At 32.5% G+C, this 15962-nt stretch overlaps 4 protein-coding genes across 10 annotated transcripts; 2 read left to right on the top strand and 2 right to left on the bottom strand.

Annotated features, from left to right (window-relative positions):
• Positions 1 to 1672: 1672 nt before the first annotated feature.
• On the top strand, positions 1673 to 2772 carry LOC123713056 (tetratricopeptide repeat protein 19 homolog, mitochondrial). Its single transcript, XM_045666546.1, has one exon. It carries the CDS (start codon positions 1789 to 1791, stop codon positions 2770 to 2772), a length of 984 nt encoding a protein of 327 aa, XP_045522502.1. The 5' UTR covers positions 1673 to 1788.
• A 15-nt stretch (positions 2773 to 2787) lies between these two features.
• Positions 2788 to 4564, bottom strand: LOC123713057 (peptidyl-prolyl cis-trans isomerase 5). Its single transcript, XM_045666547.1, has 4 exons — positions 4214 to 4564; positions 3619 to 3826; positions 3261 to 3445; positions 2788 to 3034 (listed from the first exon to the last, which is right to left on the bottom strand). The coding sequence occupies exons 1-4, from the start codon at positions 4304 to 4306 to the stop codon at positions 2903 to 2905; spliced, it is 618 nt and encodes a 205-aa protein (XP_045522503.1). The 5' UTR covers positions 4307 to 4564; the 3' UTR covers positions 2788 to 2902.
• Positions 4565 to 5920: 1356 nt separating this feature from the next.
• Positions 5921 to 12123, top strand: LOC123713071 (transmembrane protein adipocyte-associated 1 homolog). Its single transcript, XM_045666563.1, has 6 exons — positions 5921 to 6293; positions 6374 to 6669; positions 6806 to 7063; positions 7548 to 7734; positions 8284 to 8413; positions 8845 to 12123. Exons 1-6 carry the CDS (start codon positions 6208 to 6210, stop codon positions 9001 to 9003), a joined length of 1116 nt encoding a protein of 371 aa, XP_045522519.1. The 5' UTR covers positions 5921 to 6207; the 3' UTR covers positions 9004 to 12123.
• A 54-nt stretch (positions 12124 to 12177) lies between these two features.
• Positions 12178 to 15907, bottom strand: LOC123712980 (serine/threonine-protein kinase PRP4 homolog). 7 transcript variants are annotated; one of them, XM_045666411.1, is made up of 4 exons: positions 14929 to 15206; positions 14524 to 14691; positions 14185 to 14312; positions 12178 to 13933 (listed from the first exon to the last, which is right to left on the bottom strand). In XM_045666411.1, the coding sequence occupies exon 4, from the start codon at positions 13890 to 13892 to the stop codon at positions 12210 to 12212; it is 1683 nt and encodes a 560-aa protein (XP_045522367.1). In that variant the 5' UTR covers positions 13893 to 13933; positions 14185 to 14312; positions 14524 to 14691; positions 14929 to 15206; the 3' UTR covers positions 12178 to 12209. The 7 variants fall into 7 exon arrangements, with proteins under 7 accessions (XP_045522367.1, XP_045522369.1, XP_045522371.1 ...); XM_045666413.1 differs by having other exon boundaries at positions 14490 to 14691; XM_045666415.1 differs by lacking the exon at positions 14524 to 14691 and having other exon boundaries at positions 15143 to 15219.
• Positions 15908 to 15962: the final 55 nt, after the last annotated feature.

The following is a 15962-nucleotide window of genomic DNA, read 5'->3' on the forward strand; positions in this document are numbered from 1 at the left end:
ATCTGCTGCTATATGGACACTTGACTTCTATTATGGTCTCATCACCAAGGATGCCATCAGGTGATGCACCTAAATATGGACATTCACTTGAAATGAAAAAGCGACATTCGAAGACCTGTAAATTTGTTTCCTCCATATATTGTTGAAGGGCCACTTTTTCATTAATTATTCCATGATTTCTAGATCTTGAGGTAAACTTCTGCTGACTCAAAAACTGACAAGCGTAGCGTTCTTGGTTAGAACTTCTGAGGTGACATATTGTGTGGAATTTGCTTGCAGTGATCCTCACTTCACAATGCTTGCTCCACATATTATTTTGAGCCTGGCCACGAGTCTCAATCTCAATAGCAGCAACTTGTGCTGGACTTATGGATAGGAGGTTAAGCATACGTAGCAACTTCTCCTCTGTACCTTCTTTGCTGTAGGAATGATCCCATTCAATTGCATGAGGATTTGCAGGTTCATAAAGTTGTTTCAGAGGCCTGCTTGATGAAGGATAGTTTGTAACCAAACTCCTGAATCTTTTATTATATTCTTCAGTATTCTGTTCATTGAACAAGGTGAAAATATAATATTATCAATATTTCTCTTAGATGGAAGTTTTGAGGTTTGTAATGGAGTAGATGTAAATACCTTTTTGGGAACATGGAATTTTTGTAACTTTTCTGTTGGAACTTGATGTCTAATAATAATCTTTTCACATACCATATGCTCTATACCATATAACACAGTGGCTACATGTTTACAGGGGCAGTGATTCCACTGCCTGCCACACATTCACATGAGCACTCATCAATTTGGCCACTTGTATGAACTGTTATGTTTACTTCATACTGCAACCGTTTCATTGATGCTTTGCATATACCTTTTACAAAGGTGTGTCATTGACAGATGCAGCTCTTATTACTATCAAATATCTCGATTGGTACAGTAAGAGACCATCATCAGGCTTCTTTCCAAACTCATTATAAAACATATTAATATGTTGCTTGGTTAGGTTAGGAAGCACTGTGCTACTATTAACATCATGGTAACACTCTGATGGTGGCAAATCAATTATTGGATCATCAGTTTCATGCTGTTGTGGTATTCCAAAGTTCAGATTACGATCAAATGACTAGCCTATAACAAAATTGATTAAATTAGAGGTTATATTCGGAAAGTTCACAAAATAAATTTTTTTGCTAAACAGCAGTATTTGTACACAACAAAAAGGATTTCTTTGGCATAACAAATGAAGTTATTGAAGTTTTTGTTGAAATAGGGCAATAATCTCCGTTAAAATAACAGGAAAATACGAAATAAATACCTCTTGACCAAATCTGCTTTTCGGCCTTTTAAAGTAGCTCCTCGTATCTTAAGTTCAGCTTTGAGCTGTGAAACATTCCACAGTGAATACATTGTTCTCACAAAACCAAAATACGACTAGTTACCAGTAATTTTCTCAGAAAAACAAGCAATAATTTTATTGTTATGGGTCAAACGAATGCAGCGCCACCTACATTCATCTTTGCGTTTTCTTCCCTATAGGCTCTTTGCAGAAGATAAAATTGAATTATTAATCTACAGGTTAAATTAAAATAAGCCAAGAAAGTACATTTGACAGCTGACATTACAGTTTGAAATCCAAAGATGTCGAGCTAATGACAATAGGTAGTTTTTTTAAACTTTTTAGTCTGTGTTAATTACTATGAGTAAGACTAGGGTCTAGGTCCTAGGACTTAAGTCATAACCAAGTAATAGGTGATCATTGTTGAAAATTGTACTAAAGTTTATTTAAAAATAACTATGTTGTTAAAGTTTAGACCGTATTTAAGAAGACTTTTACAAATCAAATTACAATATAAACCCCTATTTCCTACAAAATTTTGTAGAATAATAATTCTAAGAACTGGTTTGCCTTGCACTGTTGGATTCTCTATTTTAACGTTGATTGGATTAGAGAAGAAACTGAATGCAGAAGATGAACTAATTATAATGATAAAACATAGTTTACTTTTTATGCAAAGAAATGAGTATGACAAAGCTGAACAGTTACTGCATGTTGCATTAAGGCAAGCACAACAAATGCATCATGATTTAGGAGTCACTTACATATATGATTTAATGGCTAATTTGGCCTTGCAAAGGGAACGTCTTGATCAGGCAAAGAAGTTATTTGTATCTGTTGCTCAAAGATTAATTTCTAGCGGTGTCCCTCAAGATGATTTACGTATCGTTCAGGTCAGTGTTAAACTAGCAAGAGTAAGCCACTTGCTAAAGGAATATGAGACAGCACAATTAGGTTTTGATTGGTGTTTAGAAAGAATAAATAATGAATACTTAAGAAATCCTACAGAAGAATTAAAGAAACTCTTAGCAATGACCGAGGATTGGTATGGAAGATTATTTGTTGAATGTGAAAAATATGACAAAGGGTTTAATTATATGCTTAATGCTTATAACAAAATGAAGGAACTAAGCGATGTTGATCCTGAGCATATAGCGGTGCAACTCAATGACATAGGTACAGTTTGTGATCAAATGGATCGCGTGGACGATTGTATACTATATGTATCGAAAGCACTTGACCTTGGAAAAACACTTCCAGAGATGGAAGACTTAGGAGCTATTTATGTTAATTTGGGAAGAGCTTACATGAAGAAAAGAATGATTGAAAGTGCTCATCAGTATTGTGGGTATGGCTTAAGATTAGCTATATTAAATAAAAATAATGACATTAAACGTGAAGCAGCACAATGTATTGCTGAAATAAAAAATATTGTAGTATGAATGTAAATAAATATGTAGGTATTATAAATCAATAATATATTTGTCTATTAAAGATATTCTTATTATTTCACTCAATATTTATTGAACTTATAATATTGTTTCTAGTGTGAAACTCATAAAAGAAAAATTATTATTGAGCACTTTCTTTTGTGACACTAAATGGCTCTGAAACAATTTCAGCGTCAGTGTTTGTAATAACAACATCCTTTACTGGGCGATCATTGGCTCCAGTTACAGTCTTCTCAATCTTGCGCACTACATCCTGCCAACAATCAAACCACTTGTATCTTTAATCAAGCAAAAATGGTAACTATATTAAATAATATAAGGTATAAATTGTGTTCAATTGATGCCTTAATCAGTAAATAGGTTATCACAAGTGGGACATTGCAAATTGAATAGTATGATAATTTTTACATGACGATGCATAAACAAATTTATATAATTACATGAAAATATGCAACATTTACAATTATGGTATTGCTTACCATGCCCTCAATCACTTTTCCAAAAACCACATGCCTGCCATCAAGCCATGGGGTCTTAGTGGTAGTAATGAAGAACTGAGAACCATTGGTATCTTTCCCTGCATTTGCCATAGATAACCATCCAGCACCATAGTGTTTCAACTTAAAGTTTTCATCTTCAAACCGTTCTCCATAGATGCTACGACCTATTAAATTAAATAATAATTAATCACTATGTCAAAAAAATATAGTTGTCTTTTAACAAACTTATTAAAAATCGCCAGTAGAGGTTACATATTGATATGTATTCTTTTAATATTATTAAATATTACAAGGCTTGAATAAAAAATACAGTAAAGGCTAGTTTATTTATAATTACCTCCAGTCCCATCTCCTTTTGTGAAATCACCACCTTGAATCATGAAGTTATCAATAACTCTGTGGAATTTACTGCCTTTGTAACCTTCTCCCTTAGGTTTTAGGGCTAATTGGTAGAAGTTATCAGCTGTTTTTGGTACTGTTTTTCCAAAAAGACCAATTGTAACTGTTCCAATAGCTTGCTCCCCAATACTAATATCAAATTTAACCTGTAACAAAATATTCATGATATTTAATAAAATATGGGTTACATTTTATTGAAGTGAAGTTACAAACAAAGGTGGTTATGAAACCATGAAACCATGAAACAAGGCGACAGTAATATGATTTAGAAATAATAAAAAAAAAAATGACAGTATTATATGTAACTATGAAAAAAAAATAAGAACAAAATCTAAAACGTATACAAAGCTTTATGGTACGTCATCATAATTCGCTTTGAGTATGAGGTCACCGACCTTGTAAAGCTCCTTTACAACCCTGGGCGATTTTTTTAAGATGGTATATTATTAATTTGTACAATACTTATATATAGTAATAATAACGATTTTTGCATTTTTATTATCTAGTCAAGTATTATACATTAATTACATTACCTTGTGGGTTACTTTAGGACCCTTTGGAGCTTCATCTGACCAAACAGTGGTGACAATTAATAAAAGGCCAAGGGTAGTAGCTAGAAAACCCATAATTAAAACAATTTTGGTCTTCTTTCTGAGAATTTTTGATTTTTTTTATAACTATAAAATGTAATATTTACAACCGAATAGCCGGCACTTTCACACTACGTCTATAATAAAAATGATCGAAATTGTTAAAAAATAATTTGACTGATAACCACAAGGCATCAGCCAGTAGCCACTTGCACTTCGACACGTCAGTTTAAATTTACAGACTACAAAAAGCTAAGTGTAGTTTCTGAGGAATATCACATAATATTATTTTTTATAAAAATTTCAAACAGCTACATACCCAGAACGCAAGGGTGAACTGAATAAAGAACAATTATTACATCATGCAGTATACATTACACTCGATATAAGTCCAATCGCTATTAGTCGCTACTAAACACGCTTATCAAGATTCGACTTTCTATGGAGACCCGAGTCCGGCCGTGTTGGATGTCTATATGTTTATTTTAATAATGCGGAACAGATAAAAATCGCATCCTGACCGAGGCCGTTGATGAGTCAGTGAGCATTTAGTACCGGCACCACACTCTTGCGAGGGTCCCCGTTGAGAACCTTAGCACGAATCTTGGCGAGATGAGTCTGCACGAGTAATAGATTTTACCTCCTTGTTCTTGAACATTTTGGAAACCACAGTTAGCTGCCAGCTCTTGAGGGCCACCAGCTGATCAGTACGGCTTTTTATGGTTGCTCGGCCTTGGTAACATTATGTGTGTGTATGGGCAGATGTAATTGAGTCCAAGGGGAAGGCGTTAGCGGTAAGTTTGGATATAGTGAAAGCCTTTGATCGGGTGTGGAATAAAGCGCTTCTCTCGGTGCAGCCTATCGGTTACCCGATAAATTAAGCGACTAGATCCGCAGCTTTCTGGCTGATCGGAGCATCAAGGTTATCATCGACCGAGCATATTCTGACCTTAAACCCGTGAACGCACACACACAAGGCTATGTCCTATCCCCGACCCTATTTCTAGGCATTGCTATGCAGACAATACTCTTTACACTGGCTGGGCAGGTATTTCTCGGGCAGTTGTCGATGAGTACCGGAACAAACTTGTGTCTGAAGTCAAAACTATACTACGTTACTATGCTAGGGAATCTCGGCCTGGTGTTGACTAAACTAGTACAATTTATCCTCAAGAAAACACAAGCTTGCTCGTTTTCCGCTATAAAAACGCTCTTTGTCACTACTCCTTTTTAAGTTAGTTAAGTTCTCTAGCATTGAGTGACCATGGGCGGCGATATCACTTAAAACAAAAAATTCCATTCACACTCTCGATTTATTTAATTTCTCGCTACATCTACTAAACGATGGATATGATTTTGGATTCCATATGATTGGTTCCTTTGAATATAATATACTCTCTTGGCTCACCCCCTCGCGGAATTGCGACCCAAAATCCGATACAAAACGGAGCGGCAGCCAGGCCAGGTAAGACGAGCGGATACGAGTCCACCGTTCATTTTCGGGTATAGCTACGATGTAGTCAGTCAGTAAAACTTATGGATAATATCTAATAGAATGATTGTCTGTGGACTTATTTCTGTATATAATTTTACAAATGATGTCAATTGTCAATTCTTATAGACTAATTACAGTCCAGATGTGGTCTGTGGTAACATTTACGTTAATGTTATATATTTCAATTTTCATGTTAAAATAAATATAATTAAATAAAGCTAAAGGAAAACAACTTACGTAGAATAAAACATCAAAATATATAATTTTTCTATATAATGGTAAAACATAGCTGACGTTATAATGCAGGGGATTTTTATTTGATTATTGTGTTATAGGACATTAACTAAAAAAAAAAATACTTGTGGTGCAAGTGATGATTTCTTTTCGAGCTTCAACATAATTTCGTAACTATCTTAATGGTCACACTTTAAAAAGTGACAAAATGTTTAGTAACGGTACTGATTTTCCACCCGTTAAGGAAGATACATTTTGCAAATATGTTTTGTATTACGAGATAAACAACTCAAGGTAATAAGGAGATTCGTGTTTTGATACAATCATAATGCAGAATGTTCGCCACCAATTACTATTATGTTTTTATTTTTCAGGGTACGCATATGGGATTTAATCATATTAATACCAAATGCTTTATTTGTGCTCTTCCTAGTTGTGAGATTTAACAAAGCTCAGTTAAAACTTCGTGCCACGAGTAGTCCCATATTTCTTACATTTTACACTCTTGTATGGGGAAATGTCATAATCAGTCTTATAAGATGTGCAGTTTCCATGACTGTAAATGCATCAGTACCTCTTGGGGGTCTGATTGATAAAATTTTATGGGTTACTGTAAGATTTTTTCTGCTTGCAACTGAAATGAGTGTCGTGATTTTTGGACTTGCCTTTGGTAAGTTGTTGTTAAATTTAATAAAGTATTGTTTTTAATATATTTAATAATGTGTATATACCTGGCTATATAAGAAAACAACAAGTTAAACATGCTTTTGCTATTGGTTATGTTAATTATTACTAAATTTTTTTAGGCCACATGGATAGTCGCAGTAGCATTAGATATGTTCTGTTGGCTACATCACTAATTTCCCTTGCCTTTACTGTCACCCAGGGCACACTAGAAATAGTGATGCCAGATGACATGTTCCATATTGATACAAGGGATTATAATCTATTTGGACATGGTGGGATGCTCTTTTGGTTTACATCATCATTGGTCTTTGGGATTATTTACTTCATTATTTTACTTCTACCATGGACACCTTTGCGGGAATATTTAGCTTTGCCAAGTAAGTATTTAAAATTATAGTAGCATATTTCTCTTAATGTTGTCTCATAGTATAAGAAATCAATAAATATTGTTTATTTTTATTGTTATTGATGATCATTTTAATTTTGGTCTACTTTTGTGTCTGAAGTTAGATAAATTTATAATATTTTTACAAAATTTAACAAAATCTTATTTTGTTATATAACATTAGATATAAAATATGTTTGCTAAAAGAAATAAAATTCTGTTATATAGATATCTAAAGTCAAGGTCAAAGCATATCCTACTTTATTAGTGATTGAACAATTGAAATGGTACTAATGAGACTACTTATTGAAGTTAATGTGACTATCAAATGATAAAGAAGTATTAATTACTTTTATTGAAAGATGTAGGTTGAGGTATTATTTATTATTATACTTTGGTATAGTTGTTATTTATTTTACTTTAACTATTTATTTGTGAAAAATAGTCCACATTGATTTAATATAAAATTATTTCAGCAAAGCTCTCATTTTATTTTTATATACTGCTACTCACCCTACTTGATATGACCCAGTCGGTGGGTACTGGGTTACTTATGTGGGGATCTATGCAATCAGGCCTTTGTGTTGTTGATGTTACCACCTGGCTTTACTTCTCACTGTATACGCCACTGGTTTATCATACATTTTTAAGTGAATTTTTCAGGTGAGTATTATTTCTATATTATAGTGTACTGCCACTAATCAATTATAGTAATGGCCAAAATCCTTCATTGAAAATCTATTCTAGGGTTTACTCTAACATTTGCTCCTCTATTGACATGGATATAATGAATTACAGCTTTGATAAATTAACTTATTTTTTCTTGTTTAGTTATTGAAACAAAATATTTCTGTGAACCTTATCCATTGTCTTTGATTTCTATAAACCTGTAAATCTATCAAAACATTATGTAACTATATCAGTTATATTTTGTAGTAAAGAGTAGTAGTATAGCATAGGTCAAACTGATTAAACTCAAGTCAACAGGATAAACTAATTTAGTCCTTTATATTGATGAATTATATGCATGTAGTAGTTATAAATAAGTTTATTTGATTACTTATTAACAGGGGTTGAATGTGTGCAATCAATTAGGAAACAATTTACAATTACATTAGTACAAGGCAATACACAATCTGTAACTGTAATCTTAACGCACATGGGATTGTAGAGTACCTAACCACTGGGTTAAACCTGTTCATAAAATTCCAGTGTCGCACAACCAAGCATAATGTTCTCATATAAGGCTCAGATGGATGAGCCAATGGATGATGACCAAGTCTCTTTACCGCATCAACAAAGCTTCAGCTCACTTAAAACAGATTCAGACTACATCTATCAAGTAAGTTTGTCTTAAATGCGAAACACAAATATATAACGGCAATTAAAGAGTATATACATACATATACATATATTATGAGATCTATAATGTTGGTGGTGCTAATAGACACTTGTTTATTTATGTTTAATTCCAAGTCAAGTTGTAATGGTTGTTTAGCATCCTAATAAAATAGTATAACCATGATATTTAATTTAACCGTTATTGTAATAACGCGAGTTTTATTTACGTACTTATTGATAAACATTCGAAACGTTAGATAAATAAACTAATTTTTTTTTCAAATTGAAATGTATTAAATAAGTATATTTTATTATATAAAGTGATCCGCCTTTGTGTCACTCGAATGACTACTGTCATTGAATTTTAGCGGGAATTCATCTCTATGAAGCAAAAAGGCGGGAATCTAGTACATCAGTATCCTTTAATTCCAGAGTAACAGTGTCTATGATAGTACACTGTTTGAAGCGGGCGGAACGACCCCAATGAACCCTGTGTATAGTGCATCCTTACAAAGTCCAGACTCTATTGCATCTGGTCAATCGATAGACTTACAAGCCGGCTTTCCGAACAAAAATATGCTCTCTACATAACAATAAAGATAATTCAATTGTATAATTACCACTTGTGTATAAGAGCCAGCTCATGCGGCGGCTTGCAACAGAAAAATATGTATTTTAAACTCCCTTGGGGACGCCCTTGTTTGTATCGGCGGTACTAAAAACATTTTCGTTAGAATGAATTTAGGGCCTACAATTTATCCCATTTTAAAAAGAAATCTCGTAGAGAGATTTAAGTATTACAATTCTGGGATGCAGTTAGAATATGAATTTTTATAACTCATTTCAATTGTTAATTTTTTTTTAATTTACATGAATTGTGTTTTGTCTTGCTTACAACTGTCAATTCAAGATTCTTGTAAGATAAAATATAAAATTGTAGGCCTTAAGCTAAAAGTCAATTTTTTTAAACAGTATGAGAAAACCAAATGTCGCAATTATCGGCACATGCTGGTAAAGTAGTATTGTACCGTGGGGTAGATACATCCGCCAAGCCAAGAATCGAACCCACGATAACTGTATACTAAGCCAGTATTTGAATAAATAATCCCTGAAGCATCCAAAGGTTAGAATTAGAATTATTTTCTATATGAAATGATATGTATTATGAATCTCGTGAACTATGTCTTAGACTGACACACCATCTCCGCTTTAAGCTAAGTAATGGATCCATCCACACAATTTTCACGTTAGAATAAGATTATTGGAATAATTATTATATGTAATAGCTAATTTCCAATGCTAGTATAGAGGTTTCCTCCATTTCCCTCTGTCTTTTAAAGCATGGCAATACTAAAGAAATGGATCTAATAAACGTCGGATCAGGTATTTGAGCCTTATAATCTGTCATAAAGATCAAATTCCTGAACTCTTAATGTTGTCTCACACGGGCCAGTCCTCGTATGCCAAGCAATAAGTGTTCGAAATTAGCTATAATGCAATACAAAATACACAATAATTAGTCAAGTTTTATAAATAAGAAAAAAAGGTTTCGAATATATAAATTTAAGTACTTTATCTTAAATCTCATTTAAAATTATTTACGGTAATTAAATTTTGCTGGTTTCTTATTTATAAGTTATTTGGTGTAAACGGTAATTATAATGTGTATTTGTGAGATTGTTTTTCTATATTACGAATATGTTGGAAATAGTAACAAGAATTGAATCCAATCTAGCTTTAAGGCGGAAATAGATTATTATAACGGAAAGCATGTCGTGACGACACCCAATTCGCCACGTGCACTTTACCAACACGCGATTGCATTATTGATTGGATAATTCAAGTATTACGTAACGAATTTGGGGCGGGGGCGTCCTTTTGTAAAGCGTTACGATGCGAGGCGGGGATTGAATTACGCGTTATTGATAATATTATTTTCCACTTTCCAGTACTTTACACCAAATAATGGTAAGTTTTAGGTATAAAGAGTCACTGGGGGTGGTCACGGTCACAAACGTTTTACTATTGGATACAGAAAACGTTGCGGTGCGTTTCATGGGGCCAAGAATCTCCAAAAATTGCGTGACGTAATACTTGAATGCTCCCTAACATGAAGATTTCTAAGTTACAAAATGTGGATAAAAGAACGAAGAAAAAGATAACTTGGCGTTAGGATATAAATAAAACAGAAAATTTGTTTGTACTTTCGGGGAGCTAAGACATAATTTGTAGAAGTTACTTCCGCTTCCGGTTTTTATGAATGTTGTATTCGCCTTAAAGTGCCTATTAAAACCATTTTTTTATTATGTTGTAATTCGGAGAGCTTACTCTGTGAATTCCAATAGCGGCAGCCAATACCGATTCTAACGTTTTTGTATACAAGTTCGATTGTCGGATTTACAAATTTTCAAGGTTATAGGCTGTGAAGTTTTTGCCGCACTTGCCTCTACACTTGTCATGTTCTGGATTATTTTTAGAGACCAACAGTTTCGTTGAATGTAAAATAATTTTTGGGTTTGATTTTTAAACACAAAATTATACACAAACCATCGAGTTCGCAGCCTCCCACAAGTAGTAGGACTGACATGTATAGGTTAATGGGGGCAAGAGGATGCAATTTCGCATCTTTTCAATCATACAACTGTGTGAACTGAGGGCGCAGAGCTTGATTACTGGTTGAGGGGTTGGGTAAAATTTGTTGCAGACTTCCAACTAAACACCACAAATCTTTTTGTGTCTATGAGGTAGCAAAAAAAACGGTTCTCAAATTTGCCGTCCTAGGCTCCACCTGGAAAATCCGCCAGAGTTCTCTTCTAAATATCCGAAACGCACTCAACATTGGGATGCTGTGGGAAGTTATGCAGTTACGCGCCGCGTTTCAACGGGTGGCGTCACGCTTTAAGTGTTTTTATGTCATTCTACTTGTATAAATATGATTTCCTCATCGTTTTACTGTGATGTTTTACCTACTTATTTTTTGTTGTTTATTGATTATTTTATGTCTGTATAATGTCAAGATACAGCAAAGCTGTCGTATTTAGGTTGTTCATAAATTAGTCATTTTTAGTGATATCACAGTATGATTAGTTTTGTGCACTTAAACATATTATTTTTAGTAAAGTAAATTTATGGGTGTTCTTTATGTGCGATTTTACGAATGTTGACTTTTTTTAAACGCTATATTTGTTTAGGCCTTGAAAGCAATAAAATCCGTGTGAGTTCGTTATACAAGCAACTCGCCCCTTAACTGGTTGTACCCACCAATTTTGGTAGCTTATACATATGATTTATTTTGCCTATTTTAGTTTTTTGAACACCATGTATTTGTTAGATCAAGACGAATTTTATGTTATATAGATTGATACGGAATTTGTCAGATGTAGCTAGTCTTAGGTTTTATATAATAAGAGATTAGACACGCTAAAATGATGAGTTTTGAAGCCGTAGTTTTATAGTGACTAAAGCTAATTGGTACTAATACATTTCAAACTTAAATATTGAAGTCCTCTGACAATTAACATATACACCATAATTGTCAATTTATGAAACCCAAAGTGCCGATTGTCAATTTTTCCTTTATAATGTGATACTGAACATGCTGTATATTTATATACTCGTGTAAAACCTTAAATTAAGTGATATTGGTTGAATTTGTAGCTATATTTTTTTCGTTATTTTAAACTATATGGAATAAAGTAATGTATTTACAAATGCTGTTTTATTATTTACCCTAGTCCTAATATTGAGGTTAAATGAAAGATGTTGTAGGAAAAATAGTTTATTTTTGATTGAGCAATTTAGTAATGCAATTCTTCTCGAATGAATGGATGTTTTAAACACTCATTGACAGATATCCGCTGAGCAGGATCCAACATTAACATTTTGTCCAAAAGATCTTTAAGTTGTCCAATCTTTTTTTCTTCGCCGGGTGACATTTCTTTTCTAGCTTTCTTTATTTCTTTCAGAAGGTCTCTTCCAATTGTAATGTTAGATACTTCCTCACATTTTTCTCTTCCGGAAAATTCATCTTTTCTGTGATATAAGAAGTTGTTGTTATAATTGAAGTGTTGGTCTTTAAATTTACCCTTTTTAAGAAGTCTTGTGGGAATTCTTCCTTTAAGGTCCATGAAACATTTCAACATTTTATTGTTAGAATTGCCTGTAAACAATATTTTTCCTGTTGCCATTTCGTACATAGTGCAAGCGGTCGACCATATATCCACACCATGATTATAAGTTATGCCTAAAATAATTTCTGGGGCTCTGTAAAATCTCGAGACTAAGTATGGTGTTGGCTCATTCTCTTCCACTTTAAATGCTGAACCAAAGTCACATAACTTCAAAACATTTTTTCTATCATTTACTAAAATATTATCTGGCTTAATATCTGCATGAATATATCCAACTTTCTTAAGAAGTCTCAAGGCTAGTAATAATTGCACAGAATAACTGTTAAGGGCTTTTATGTTCAGCCCATGTCTGCCGTATTTCTTTAGAACCACTCTTAAGTCCATATGAAGAGATTCTAAGACCAAACAAAGGTGTTTTTTGTGCATAAAGTGGCAATCTAACCTAACACAATGATATTTATTTGTTGGGTCTGCAGCATTCATTTCTTTTAATGTTGCTATTTCTTTTAGGCCCGTCTTGTACATTAAATCATTGTTCCTCATAATTTTAATTGCAACTTCAATGTTAGTTTTGGTATCTTGAGCCCTAATGACATTCGCAAACACACCTTGTCCCAGTAAAGATTTGATGGTGTATCTATTGTTGTTAATAATATCTCCTATTTTAATGTTATAATAACCCTCTTCATCATCCCAATTGTCTGTTAGTTGAACACTGTTTTTGCTGTTGTCTTGAGTTACTTTATCAGTTATTTGTTTAGCAATGAAGTCTTCCTCTGCAAACATATCAGTTGTCTCACTTTTGATTTGGGTTTTATTTTCATTTGAGTTTGTTATTTCTTGCAAATCTTTTTTTGTTATACACTTTTCTTGATTACTTTTGTTTTCTTGTTCAGCAATATCTTTACTATGCGTAAGTTGTTCCAATAGCCTCTTTCTTTGTTGTCTTCTTTGCTCAATAATAGATTCTTCATCTTCAGAGTCTACCTGCGTATAATCAACATTATGGACCGGTGAAGATTCTACATATACAGTGGAAGAAGAATTTTTTTCACTTTTAGATCTTTTACTATTTTTATATTTATGAAGATTGTCAGAACTAGACCGCTTTTTGCCATGATCATCATGCTTGCTTTTAGAACTTGATTTAGAATGTTTTGAGAATTTTTTAAGTTCTTCTTTTAAGGTCTCTCTCTGTTTTATCAGTTCGTCAATTGAATTACTTTTAGATGAATATGGTGGTGTTCTAGGCTCATTTAGATGGTGTTTAGTATCTTTACTCCTTTTTGCACTTTTATCTCTCTTTGAATCTGTCCTATGTTTTGAGTATTTTCTGTGATGATCTGCCATATTAATTAATGAAGAAATTTTGTTTTGTATGGTCACCTAATCTGTAAAGATTAAATATTTTACATATTAGACTGGTAAAAAAGTAAAATATATCTATGTTAAAGTAAAAAATCATTTTCTATGTATAAAAATTGATTTATTAAGACAGGCAAGCATTTTACATATAGTAAATCAGATTCATGATGTTAAATTTTTGAATTATGACATAAAATATAGAATGTGATGTAAATTTGCAATCATGGATCTGACATTTTGATATAAAAAATGTAATGTTAACTATAGCACTGATTACATTTCCACCCAATCTCGACATCTGATGTGTCAACATTACTAAGTGATTGACTTTTCATGTTGCTGTTATGTAAGTTGCCATTTTAAGGGTTGGCTGCATACTCATTTTACTTTTCCATCCATTGTTATCTATTGGAATGAAAAATATGTATTAGTCAAACATAATGATGACAGAAACCTCATATAGATATATCAACTTTGGAAATAATATTTTACACAAAACAAAGTGTAATTCTTTTACTCATCCTTTTTGTCCCAAAGAAATGAACATTTTTTATAGCACAGATATTATGAAATATGCAAAACCTGTTTTAAAGTAATAATTTCCTGATTTCCTTACTTTTAAACTCATAATAAGTGTGCTACTAAAATGTTATGAGTTATTCTTGAACAACTCTTCTGTAGTTACTCAATATTTATAAAACCAATTTCACCATAAGCTTTTATAAATGTTGAAGCCGATAACATATTAATGAAAATTTACACTACATGGCCTCAGAAGTACAATCTGGAATATAAGAAAAACATTTAAAGATTTCGTAAGTATAATGATAACCCAGTTTGTCAGTTCAGACGAGGTTCAGGCACATTCAGAAAGATTAAAGCTGTGTTACATCATAAAATCATTCTGCTTTTTTCTTGGTTATTTATTCAAGTTTATTTGTAACAGGCCGCATCGTCTATACATATTGAACTTCATGAAATATTATTTTACATTTAGAATTAATATACATGCAAGACTTACCTATTTTGTTTGAAATCTTATAGTGTTACTATCTGCATTCATAAATAGTTGTACTAATCAGGCCATAATTGTTAAAATCGCGTATCCTCATAAATATGCCGTTTAACTTAAGTTTACCGAAGACTCATAGAAATCAACCGTGTACATAACATACATTAATAGTGTACATATAACACAATTTGTCAATAAACTAATAAACAAATAATATAGGTACCTAACGTTGAACCCAAAAATTACTGTACATTAGTTTTGTTTTATTGCCAAAAAGTTAGCCATTACTTTTTGATTTCAATTTGACAATGGACTAGTAACTACAGACTAAAACTGCAGCCATATATTTATTTACGTGTGTTTATTGTTTGATGAAGTATTTAGTAAAATCAGGCCATCAAATTAATAAAAAAAGTACTTAGTAGATTGGATCATAAAAAACAGGTAAAATTATTATAAGACTTTATAAACTCTCAAATCAAATGAATCTATTTTATGTCAGCATTTTGCGAAATGTATTATTAGTTTACATTTAAATACTATTAGTTAAACATTTCTTTCTAGAATATCCTATTCTCCAAAAAGTAAAGACTTAACTATGCAATATGTAGGACCATATTGATTGCAACTAACATAGTAGACTTATGAACTTGACTTGCCTGATTAAATAAATAAACTATTCTTATTAACATATATACATCTAAAGTGTAAATGGTGACTTCACGCTTAGTAATAACATATTTAATAGAAAGACCTAATAAAATATGTATGTATACTTGTATAAATGAAGTTTTAGACTGATAGAGTTTTGTAAAACATATTTTTATTATATTTAAATGCATAGTGAAAAACATTTTGTCTCTCAAGGTTTTATTTACTATTGAAACTGAAGCATTTCACTTTTTGAGAATAAGAACAACATTATGAAACTTACTGATTATTTCAAGTATAGTTGGGTCTCTTACCTTGGACGTATGATGCAGTAAAACTTATATCGACTTTTTTCTATCTTCCACCATTCCACTGATAGACTGAATAACAGG

Source organism: Pieris brassicae, chromosome 8, assembly GCF_905147105.1.
Source record: "Pieris brassicae chromosome 8, ilPieBrab1.1, whole genome shotgun sequence".
Classification (NCBI taxonomy): domain Eukaryota; kingdom Metazoa; phylum Arthropoda; class Insecta; order Lepidoptera; family Pieridae; genus Pieris; species Pieris brassicae.

Bases quoted from the DNA above. Each gene is read 5' to 3' on its own strand.
- LOC123713056 (XM_045666546.1), top strand. From the start codon at position 1,789: ATGTTGTTAAAGTTTAGACCGTATTTAAGAAGACTTTTACAAATCAAA.
- LOC123713057 (XM_045666547.1), bottom strand. From the start codon at position 4,306: ATGGGTTTTCTAGCTACTACCCTTGGCCTTTTATTAATTGTCACCACT. The intron at 3,827-4,213 runs GTAATGTAATTA...ATTTTGTTACAG, and splicing joins GTCCTAAAGTAACCCACAAG to GTTAAATTTGATATTAGTAT. The intron at 3,446-3,618 runs GTAATTATAAAT...TTAATTTAATAG, and splicing joins AAAAGGAGATGGGACTGGAG to GTCGTAGCATCTATGGAGAA.
- LOC123713071 (XM_045666563.1), top strand. From the start codon at position 6,208: ATGTTTAGTAACGGTACTGATTTTCCACCCGTTAAGGAAGATACATTT. The intron at 7,735-8,283 runs GTGAGTATTATT...ATAAAATTCCAG, and splicing joins TTTTTAAGTGAATTTTTCAG to TGTCGCACAACCAAGCATAA. The intron at 8,414-8,844 runs GTAAGTTTGTCT...CTTTAATTCCAG, and splicing joins ATTCAGACTACATCTATCAA to AGTAACAGTGTCTATGATAG.
- LOC123712980 (XM_045666418.1), bottom strand. From the start codon at position 13,892: ATGGCAGATCATCACAGAAAATACTCAAAACATAGGACAGATTCAAAG.